At 41.1% G+C, this 12,000-nt stretch overlaps 1 protein-coding gene across 1 annotated transcript in view; it reads left to right on the top strand.

Annotated features, from left to right (window-relative positions):
- COL22A1 (collagen type XXII alpha 1 chain) overlaps positions 1 to 12,000 on the top strand; it is a 227,599-nt gene that overhangs the window by 61,984 nt on the left and 153,615 nt on the right. The window contains exon 4 of the mRNA XM_032134095.1: positions 3,750 to 3,824. Within this exon, the coding sequence (XP_031989986.1) occupies positions 3,750 to 3,824 (75 nt within the window). The remainder of the gene's footprint in view (positions 1 to 3,749; positions 3,825 to 12,000) is intronic.

Below are 12,000 nucleotides of genomic sequence, written 5' to 3'. Positions count from 1 at the left end.
GCATTTGCCCTGTATTGCCTTATCCATGGATAGAATTACAAGGGGCTAAACTTCATTGTCAGGAGATGAGACAACTCAAATGTTTAGGTTGGGAGAATCCCACCTTTTGAGAGAAACTGGATAATTTCTCTTGTGGGAATGGAATAATGATGGAGATACAGGGTGTGTCTGAATCTCTGTCACTGCACTGGGTGCTGCTGAGATTCTGGAATCCTGAAATTCTCAGTCTGGAAAGGAAAAAAAAAAAACAACCAAAAAAACATGGTAATAAATAATGTTTGCTTTAACCTTCTTGTGTTTCTATTTTCACCTCTCTACTTTATTCTTGTGGAACCTGACAGCTACACATGTTCAGCATTCATTATACACAAGTCCCCAGAGGAGCCCTTGGCAGCTGAGGGCTTGCTTATTCTTGAAAGAATTAAAATGAAAATTAAGAAACTGTTCCAGCGAAGTCCTATGGACACAAGGATGGAGTGCTGGAAATGGGGATTTGTGTTTGTCACTTTACAGGGAAGGTTTCTCTACAGAAAGCCCTAAGGGGTAGCAGAATCACACCATTCCTGGCCAGGAATTGCTATAACAAACACAATACTGCCATTTCCTTCCTTCCTTCCTCCCTTCCTCCCTCCCTCCCTCCCTCCCTTCCTCCCCTCCTCCCCTCCTTCCCTCCTTCCCTCCCTGTGTTTCTCTCCACTTCTTTCTCATTCTCTTTTGTTTTTCCCTTTGTTTTCTGTCCCATTTCCTTAATTTGCTTTTGAAACAGCTTGGAGGAAAAGAGACTTAAATGACCAGATTATTCTTCTTTTCCAAACTCACAGCCCTATCATTACATTTTATTGATAATAGGTTATTAATACTATTTTAGTGCTAGTGAATGTTCCTGAGCCAAGACCTTCTTCTGACATGTCTCTTTCCAGAATGTGTACTCTGTAGGACATTTTGTCTCTTGCTTTTAAAATGTTTGAGAGCTTTGGGATTCTTTTCATAGGGAAGGTTCTAAGAAATGATGTTTAAAAGTGAGGTTTAAGTCCCTCCTCATCAAACAGATCTCATTGTGATCTGGTTTCAGGAAAGAGTGTTATCTGCAGTTAAATTACTTTCAGAAAAGCTTCCTTCAACAAGAAGCTTGTACAAACAAAGGACATGATTGGTTTATAGGCTGCCAGTGCACACGGCCAGCTCCTGTCCAGCCTCTCACCCACCTGCACCCCCGTCCTTCTGGGCAAGGCTGCTCTCAGTCCCTTCATTCCCCAGCCCCAACCCAAATGCAGCACCAGCACCTGGTCTTGTTAAACCTGATGAGATTTCCATGATCCACTTCTTGAGCTTGTGCAGGTCCCTCTGGATGGCTCCATCCTTCAGGAGTGTCAGCAGCATCACTCAGCTTGGTGTCATCTGCAAATTTACATACATAGAGCTTCCTAGTCCCTCTAATTATGGGCCTTTGAAATGATGATAATGTAAGGCTGTTAAAAATTGAAAAATGGTCCATATGTATAGTTATAAAGCAATTTTCCTGATCTCACTCACAAAAAAAGTAATATTTGATGTTGAAGCCAGTGAATAAAATATTACAGAATGGGCATTATTATGTATCCCTAGTCAAGAATTATAATTTTATGAGAAGGAGGTCATCTCTAACAAAACTAATTTTCTTCTGTGGAGTTACAGTTTGGTTGATATGGTAACTACCTTGATAAAGTACATTTGTTCTTTAATAAAGTACAGTGTTTCTTAGGCATTGTTACTATGTATTGAATTGCATTTGCATTAAAAAGTAGCACTCTACAGTGGATTAAAAGCTGACTGATCTCATGTAGCAGATGTCAGTGGAAATTCAGCCATCATTCGTAGTGCAACTCTAAAGGGAAATATAGCACTGCTGGTGCTATTAAAAATTTCCATGAGCCCCATGGATATAAATGCAAAATCTGTGCTGATAAAAATTTTGGGTAAAACAAATGATTGACAGAATATTATATAAAGTTGAAGACAATAAATAAGTTTTAAATAATACGTATTTAAAGGCAACTGCAAGCAGAGGATGTAACAAGGAGCAGAGGCTGAAAGCTCAGGTCAGTCAGCTGTATTTTCTCTTCTGTAAATCCATAAAGATTTACAAATTAGCAGAGCCTTAGCTGCAGTGCAGATTTTGTTACTGTCTCTGCCATTTGCAGCGGATGCTCATTGCTGCAAATCCTCTGAGCATCACAAGTATTTGCTCAGAGTTTTGCGTGGTGGTAGCAGAAGGAACAGGAAGAAACACTCTGGCACTAAAATGTTCACCTATATCAGGGGTTTCATAGAAAGGCTCCAAAGGAGAAGGACAGCTTTTTTCTTGCCTTCCCAGCAATGCAGTGCTGGGTGTAGCAATGAGACCTGGTGTCTCCTTGGGACTTATGGATGTGCTGTCAGTCCAGCACTCTGCTCCTTTGGACACACGGAGCCATGATAATAACTGGGATGGTAAAGTACCAACCTCTTTTGAGCCTCTGTGGATTATTCTGTGGCTGGAAAGTGAGAATTGCAATAATTTTCTTTCCCTTGCTGACTATTTATGCCTTAGATGCAGGCAGGCAGGGAGGAGCCAAAAGGAGCACAGGATGTTTGTAAAATAAAGGCAAAAGGGAGGCTACGGTTCTTTAAGAGGCAAGAAGAGGTTGTCCTATCACTATACTTTTTTATAAGCCCCTTTTAATTAGTGGAAGGTGCTATAAGGTCTTCCTGGAACTTTCTCTTCTCCAGGCTGAACAACCCCACCTCTCTCAGTCTGTCTTTATAGGAGAGGTGCTCCAGGCCTCAGATCATCCTTATGGATTTCTCTGGACCTGCTCTAACAAGTCCAATATTATAATGATATATATTTATTGTTGCTGTTGTTGTTGCTGTTGTTACTATTTTTATAGTAGTTGTTATTATTATTATTATTATTATTATTATATTGGACCTATACAGGCCAAATATCTCTAACAGTTCTTCTCATTAAACTGATTCCTTGAGCTACCTGTCCCCATTGTTTACAAGTGTGCAATAACCTACTGATTTGGGAAAAGAAAGCAAAAACAGAAGTTATTTCAAAGGTTTGGCAGGAAGGAGGTGGATACATAGTTCTCTGTGGAAAAGCATTTATCTGCAATTGTGTTGACACTAATTGGGAGCATGAGAAATGGCTGAGAAAGGCTGGGTATTTTCATGACTTTTTGAAGCTTGTCTTTAAGGGTGAATATTCTTCAAAATTTTAGTCATATTTAACTCTGATTTCTGCTTGAACAAACTCAAGGAGGTTTCCCAGACTAGGAGCTGTCCTTTCTGAAAAGTTTGGGCAGCGCACCATGTCAGCTGGCCCTTCAGAACTTCCAACCAATACAAGAGTGGAAGCACATTCTGTATTTTCTTATGTTTTTTGTGACTTTCATGCACATTTATGGGCAGGAGAAAGACACAAACCCAGAGTGTTGTCCGAGCTGATGGAAAGGCTCGGTTCACCTATCCTGACTGTCTTCCTGTCTGGTCAGGCAGAAAAAAGTGCCTCAAAATCAGACATAGTATATTGGGTCTCTTGTCCATCATGAAGTTAGGGAATAGGAGAGAGGAAGGGTATTTAGGATGTACAGAGCCTGGGCTGGAATTATTGCTGAATTATTGCCACGTGCAAGAATCTGAACAACACCCAGAAGATCAGCTTTTGTAAGTTCTGCAGATGTGTTTCCTTGGGATAATTCTGTACTGGTTCTTTTGCTTTTCAGATGTCCTGTGCCCAAATGTCCACGTGGAAGGAGATCGGTTCAAACACACCAATGGGGGCACTGATGAAATTCCAGGTAAACAGACACACTTTTCTGCTGTACCTCTGGGAACTGAAATAGTATAACTGTGCATTTCTAGTGTGATGCTCTGATTACTTACATCTTTCCTAGCTGGAGTTTTCTTATTCCAACACATGTTCAGTGGTGGAGAAGTGTATTACAAACTGTGAGGCTCCGAATGAGATAAAGGTTGACAGCCAACACCAAATTAATCACATCAAGCATCTTTTGATATGGCATCAAATTAAAAAGCCAGTGGAGCTTAGTGCAGTAGCTAGAGGAATGCAATAAGTTTTGGAGATCACTTTTTTCTTACCACTGCACACTTAGTGACTTTTAATGTCCATTTATTTGATCTGTGATTGTTGTGGAAATCCAAGCACAATGGTAGTTATCACTGGAGAAGGTTTACGTGTGTTTTTATATAAATAAAAGATTTTCTGAAGCACTGGTGAGACATCAAGGGGAAATACAGTCTGGTGATATCTCTGCTTTTCTGTGAGCTCTGATATATCTTTTCAGCCAGCTGAAGGACTTAATCTGTCAGATAGATGCGTGGACTGTGCCTCTTTTCCAGCCTCCAAAGACTGTTTGAGCTGTTGGCAGAGAAAAGATGCCCATCAAGGTTGCACTGGGAATAATTGTGACTGACCCAAGAACACAAGTCACTGCAGTGGGAGGCTGAAGGCTCTTCTGCAGCTTGATTATGAGTAGAAATGGTCAATGTTTGACAGCTTTGAAACTCACTCAGAATTTTTTCCTTGGAGGATTTTCACTCCTTGCACAAAATATCAGCTCCAACTGGGCTGTCTGTGGGCAGCTTATTTTGGCTGTGGTCTGATTACATCTGAGCCTGTGATTATGTTGTGTGGTAACATCTCTTCTGGTCATTAGACCCAAGCAGATCATCCCCAAACACCTATTTTGAGCTGCTGTCTATCGCTGGGTCTTGCATTAACCTGTCCTGAAAGTCCTCCTGTTGCTGGCCAGGCAAACTTCAGAGCAATTCAGGCCTACTGATTCTGAATGAATCTATCTGCAGTGGAAGCCACTGCTCAAAATGAGTGGCAGGATTGTGTCCCTTCTCAGATGATCACATTCTGTGATTCTTTCCAGAAGAATGGAGTTGCAAAAGGACTCCTATAGCCAGTTCATGTTTATCTGAATTTTGATTCAAGTGCTAATTAGTAGACTCTATGCTTTTATTTGACTTCTAAAATACATCTTTTGTTGAGCAATGTAAATGACAGGAATGCCAATTCAGATCTGGCACAAAAGTTTTGAGTAGAATGCCTATTTACAGTAATATTTATATATGTGTGTATATACATACATATATACACATATATACATATATATGTGTGTGTGTGTATATATATACATATATATATATATACACTTAGTCTCTTCCATAAAGTTTTTGAGGGTTTTTTTTCTCCTTTTATGTTCAAATTCCACTTCCCTGCTAGGAAAGAAGCCAATATTCAGCCTGTTAATGTAAAAGATTGTCTCAGAATGTCTCAGATCTGTATGTTAGTTCAGGTTGGAAGGGTCCTATGGAAATCATCTAGTCTAACCTCCCACTCAAAATAGGGTCTCCTTTGAAACTGGGCCCATTTTAAAGTTAGATCAGATATCTCAGGACCTTGTATAATTGAGTTTTCAGTATCTCCAAAGATGGATACTTCACAGATCCTCTGGGCAACTGTTCCAGTTTGGTCAGAATCACAGTGATTTTTTAAAATTTTTTTTACTATATTAGGGAATTCCCTAAGCAGAAATTAATTTTTTTGCACCATCTGGTCAGGCTGATCATTCAGGGCTGGTCATTTATTTGACCTAAGATATCTCTGCTCACTACAAACATTCACCATACCATTTGGTGTCTTAACAACAGATTAGTTACAGTATTTAATTAAAAGTGACAACTCCAGTCCCTCACCAACAATACAGAGGATTTGCAGAAGGCTCCTGATTGCTCCAATATGGTGAGAAAATTATTTATTTCACATCTTGTTCATGGTAATTAGGAAAATGTGTGCCTCTTCCCTGGAAGAAATGGAACAGATAGTCTGGGTCTGCTATGGATTATTGTGCTGCTGGAGATGGATCATGTAAGATTAAAGTGCTGTTCCACTTCTCATGTGCTCCTTACTTAATTCATAGCATTTTCTGAAGACTCTGGGCTCCTGGGTCTGATTCCAACAGAAAAACATTGTCTTCTTCCAGCTAAACTGGAAAACTTGGTCCACTGTGCTGTGCTTCCCATTCCAAGAGGATGTGTTGTGCTGAAAGGCTTTTGTGTTTTACTGCAAATGGGACTGCACTTCAGCTTTGAGGCACAGCCTGTGTCCTGCTCTCTCAGACCTGTGAGGGAGGTTCAGCTCTGGGAGGTCTGTGAGTGACAGCACTGAGGGGGAGGCTGTTCCTCTGCCACCCAGGTCCTCATATGTACAAGGCTTTTAAGGTAACACCTGTGCCTTGTGCTCCAGTTGGAACCAGAATTGATCCTTGCCCAACAGGCTCCTGACACTGAACTTTGTAGCTGTATCTTGCACAAACTTGTTTCTCAATGGACACTAAGTGCAGTCTCATAGAGTAGAAGTTGCAGTAAATCTCGTTTTGGGGACAAAGAAAACAGTATTTAAAAGCTCTTAGATTTAACACCTTTTCCTCTCTCAGAGAAGGACAAGACATCAGAACTGAAGGTCAGACGGGAAAAAGTCTTCCTGTGAATGTTTTTAAAATTTTTTTTTGTCTTATATTCAACAGCAGAAGGCACAGACAATTGTTTCACACAAGGCATCACCAGGTCCAGCCCTTTCTTGTCTACCCTACCTGCATACAAGTTATAGCATGACTTGCTACATTTAGTTCTGTGCCTGCATTTAAGTGGATGTGAATTGAGTCAGTCTGTATCAGCAGAAGTAAAAATAAAAGCTAAACCATAAAACCAGCCATAAAAGGAGGAACTCTGTGAGATGAAGGGAAACAATGGTGTGGATGAGATGGAAGATTCATAGATTTTGTTAAGTCAGAGGCTGAAGAGTGGGTAGTGAGGGTTGCTCCATGCAGAATGAAATTACTGCATCAAAAAACCACATTGTGATCTGGAGAAGAGCCAATGCTCTAAACTGATACTTTCCTTTTAAAACACAGTTTGTTTTTTTTATTATTTAGATAAACAGCAGTAAGTAAATCTCATCTATCTGGACTTCAGCAAGCATTTGTTGAGCACTGCATTGAAAGTCACTGCTAAAGTGAAAAAGGGTAGAGATTAATAAACGTAAATTGAGCCAGAAACTGCCTGGCAGGGTGACAATTACGAAATTTCTAGGAAAGGGAGTAACAAGTCAGACTGTAGGCAGTGATTAAGCCCATCAGGGTCTACTTCTAGGTCTAATCTCCCCTGTGAGTTTCCACTCTATAGACTGGGATCAAAATATCCTTGAAGGAGGAACTGGTTGGCTCCAAAACACAGGGATTTTTTTCCAACTAACTTGGGACTATTAGTTTAAAAGGCCTGTTTTGATAGGTATGGATCAATATCAGGACTATAAACTATAAACTCCTCCTATGGGAACTGGTGGTGTTTTAGTCAGCAGATGTTTGTACGTCACAGTCCTGTAGAGCTGGGGAAAATGCAAAGGTCATTGCTGGACAAGGTGGAGAAGGGAAGAATTCCTGAGACTGGAAAGGGCTTTTGGCTACTGCTCATCTAGAAAAGCGTGCTCAGACCTCCTTAGCTCAGGAATGATGGATTCAGCCTTGAGGAGCTATTAGAGTGTTCAGGAGACAGAGGCAATTAAAAACGTGGGCTTGGTTAATCTTGCAGGGTGCAGGTGGAAAGGGGAGATAATACTGCTCTCTGTTAATAGATCAGGAGAACAGCAGGAGGGAGACAGGGGAACCACTCAAGCTGAAGGACAAAGGCAGCAATAAGAAATGAAATCAGCTGTTTGAGAGATACATTCAAGACATCAGAAGAAGACTTGAAGCTGTCAGAGATATGAAGTGCTGGGACGAGAGGTGAAATAGTACTAATGGAGACAAATAAACAGTGATGGATAGTCATGAGTCCTCTCATAGCAGAGGTTTGTATTCTATGACCCTCTGGTCTCAAAGCATTTAAATAAAAAATCTCCAGCTGTATCATTCAGGAAGGGCTGCTACAGTGAAATAGGGTTTCATGAGCAAGAATAGATTGATATATATATATATAGGCAGCTTTAATACTGAAAAAATTTTGTCAGTGAAGTGAAGCAGCATCTGCTTAACAGTACATAAAACATGAATTCAGAATATAACGCTGAATATGTTGCTGAATGCATTAGAAATGAACAGAGAACTTTGAAAGAAAGCAAGGAATCTACTTAGAATATCACTTTATCCTTCAGGAAGTCTTATATTTAAAACCAATGCTTAATAATGGTTTAAACAAAGTCCTTACAGCATTATTGTGGGTACTATGTTTCGGTTGGGTTTTTTTAAAGAGAAATAAAGACAAGAGGGTTTAACTCATCTGCCCTAAAATATTCAATAAAACCTCCCCTTATCTTACTTAATCTTATCATACTTAATACCTCTTATTATGCTGAATTGTCATTTTCATTCCGTTAGCATTTACCAAAGGATGGAAAACCAGGCAGGGAAACCCACTGGTAATATTTTGCATCATGAAGATGTGCCCTTTGTGTATTTTTAGGAGCTATAATACTGCATCAAAGCTACACTTGAATGTTATTTAAAATGAAATATACTTCTTGAGGTTTTAAGACTTCACATTCGAATTATTTGCATTTTAAACTAGACCTGCTGGGCATGGGATTTGGTTGCAGAAATCTGGATGATCGCTAGAATTAAGAATGAGCTGAGCTCTAGTCCTGAACATTACTAGAGGACATAAAACTCCTCAACAGATTCTGGCTGGTGCTTTCAGGGGACTCTGCCACAGAAGTAAAGAAAGGCCTGAAGTGATTTCCACAGGGTCTTAAGAAAAATAAACCCTGGGGAGGGACAATTACAACCACTACATGGGATTAAACATCCCACACTGGATGGTGTTAATAGGGCAAGGGAGGAACATGAAAGCCCTGACTTCAACTCCTGAGTAGTCGCACAGGCTGTGTGTGTGAACAAGAGCAGAAACTGCATTATGGGTTGTACCACAGACTGACCTCAGCCTCCAACTCTCTTCCCTGTCTCTGAAACCTCCATGTGCAAATGACCAAAATTCCAACACATTTACGACCTGCGTGTTTTTCTGTGACTCTCTAAAGGGTGTTTGGGCATTTTACAATGAAGGCACTGGTTGTAAAACTAGTCCCCTACAATTACAGACTGCAGTGGCTGTGTTTAGCTGTCAGTGTGTCTCCAGTTCCTGTGGTTTGCAGCACATGGGTTCACATTCCAGAGGTGCCAGTGACTCACTAGCTAATTACAATATCCCTGGGACTATTTATATGTGCCCACTAAAGCATGTGGTAGTATGAGAAAATTGGAGTGTCCAGGCTGCTGAACCTGCAGAACGAGCGCTTTCGACCGACATCCTCCTGGGGAAAAAAATGTATTTGTGGTGCTTGTGTGACAGGCATTGTGCCCTCCCTTTGCACGTGGCAGTCTCCTTGGGAAGCCCCCGAGAGGCCAGTGAATAGTCCACGAACAGCTGATATTTGTGAGGGATCGCTGCCTTGGGTCAGTGGATGCGCAGTCACAGTGGTCGCCAGCAGAGACTGCACACGTGCAGTGCTGGTGGAGCTGGCTGTTCGTGCAGACAGCACCACTCTCCTCTCCATCCTCAGGGTTATGCTCATACAGGCAGGACTGGAAGCAGCTGTGACATTTGTGAGAGATGGGGCAGAAGGATGCAGCCTTGCTGTGCCATGGCACAGTCACTTTTGTGTTTTTCAGTGACCCATCACTAGGCAGTGCTAATGGGATAGGGCTCAAGACTTCTTATTTCCTCCTCCCCCTGCATTTTCTCTAGGAAGTCTCCCAGATAATGTGAAACTGGGCTGAGCTGAATTTGAAACTGAGTTCTGACATACAGACATCTGGTGATAGCTTCTGTAAGTCCTGAGAAGCAAATAGGGAAAGGAACAGCTGACCTGTACCTGTAGTCACAGGAGCTATGTGAGTCTCCTGTGAGCTGGAGAAAATGTCTGGACTTGTGTTGTGAGGTGGATTTGTCCTCTGGGCTGGTGGATGTGATACCTGCAGTAAAGGTGATACTATGGGGGTCCTGTTAGCTCATTTTTTTAGGAGTCTATACTGAAGTCTTATGAAGAGAAGCTGAGGGAACTGGGGGTGCTTAGCCTGGAGAAAAAGAGGCTAGAAGGGACCTTATTGCTCTCCACAACTCCTTGGGAGGAGGGTGTAGTGAGGTGGGGGTCAGTCTCTCATGCCAGGTAACAAGTGACCAGAGGAAATGGCCTCAAGTTGTGCCAGGGGACGTTTTGTTTGGATATAAGGGAAAATACCTCCACTGATTAGATGGTCAAGCATTGAAACAGGCTGACCAGGGAACTGGTGGAATCACCATCCCTGGAAGGCTTTAAAGCCATGTAGATGTGGCACATGGGGACATGGCCTGGTGATAAACCTGGCAGTGTTAGGTTAATGGTTGGACTCAGTGATCTTAGAGATCTTTTCAACCTTAATAATTCTGTGATTCTACCATTCTACTGTGCAATAGTTAACACTATAGCCTAGATCACTGCACTTAAAAAGTCTTTGAAGTTTTTCAGAGGTTGACAAATGGTTCACTTGTGTTCAAAGGCATTTTAATATTCAGTAACTCTAAAAAAAACCCCAAAAAACCAGGTCAAGCAGGCAAATAATTACCAAAAAAAAAATAATCTGTGACTTCTAAGCACAGCCAACGCAGTCCTGTGGGCTGGCTCTAACCTGTGCATGCCCAGTGTCCAGACCTGCCAGTCATCCAACATGGGCACCCTGGTTTCTTTAGGGGTTGTGTGACAAGGAATTTCCCTTCTACAGAAACTAAAGAATTGCTGAGTTAAAATGTACAGTCACCCCAACAGGGAGCAGGGAGTCACTAAAGTGTGCATTGGGATTAGGAGCCTGGAAATACTAGAACGTCCTCTAAAGTGTGCACAGCCAGGCTGACACCAACAGAGCTGGAGTGAGTTCTTTGAATTAGAAAAAAACGTTTTAAATGAATTTTTTTTTCTTAATATGGTCAGAGACGTAGCTGTTAACCAAAGCCATGGATCTCAGTGGACTCCTGACAGAGCAAATGACCTGACAACATCAGGTCTGTGCTGGAGCAGGCAGCATGGCTGAGCTTCTCAAAAACATCCGGAAATACGCAGAATGAACACTGAATTTACTTTAAAATGTGCTTCTGCAGGAAATAAACTGGTAACAGCTGAGCAATCCCTGTGAAAGACTTTCCCTGGTCTGAATCCCCACAATGACAAATTCTGACATCTGCATTCACATAAAAGTTTTAACAAAGGTTAATCATACACATGAAAGTGCACGTGAATTATTCAGATCTACCTGCACATTAAACAAAATAAAAATAAATCTGTCCCTAAACCTTTTTTTTTTTCCTTTGACTAGTAGTATTTTCTTTCTCCCAGAAGTTAAACAATCCAGGTCTTTTTCTTACTCCAGTGCATTTGAGATTGATGAAAAGGAAATAAATTCAATTTTGCCTGTTCATACCCAAGAAGCAACCAATCCTTTGGCTATAAAAAGACTAATAGGTTGTCTACCTGTGATATACTCTCAGTTATTTCTCAGTCCAAATATTCTAGATTAATTCTCCTTCAGAAACCAGCCTATGGATTTTTCATCAGTGCAAGCTTTCTGGTTATTGTGGACACATGAGGAGAAGAAGGCATAAATAGAATCTTAATAAACTACTCCAAATTCTTGGAGTTAAATTAGTCTGTCTGATAAGAATTCTCTGTGATGACAGCTGTGGCCAGGTTTTGGGGTAGTGGTAGGTCTAATCTGTTTTGTACTGGTAACCTGGCATAAGCCACCATGACAGTCTCTTAAAGAGTAGTAGTCCCTACCTGCTTTCATATTAGGCCTTGTTCATCACACCTAAAATTACTGGGAATATTTTAATATTCTTGAATATCTTATTGGTCGAGTTTTCCTATAGCCCAGACAGCATTACAAGGAGAATCTAGCAGGTCTTAGTAAGATGTTTTTC

Source organism: Corvus moneduloides, chromosome 1, assembly GCF_009650955.1.
Source record: "Corvus moneduloides isolate bCorMon1 chromosome 1, bCorMon1.pri, whole genome shotgun sequence".
NCBI lineage: Eukaryota > Metazoa > Chordata > Aves > Passeriformes > Corvidae > Corvus > Corvus moneduloides.
Note: the sequence above shows the minus strand (reverse complement) of the source record. Positions and strands in the feature narration are given on the sequence as shown.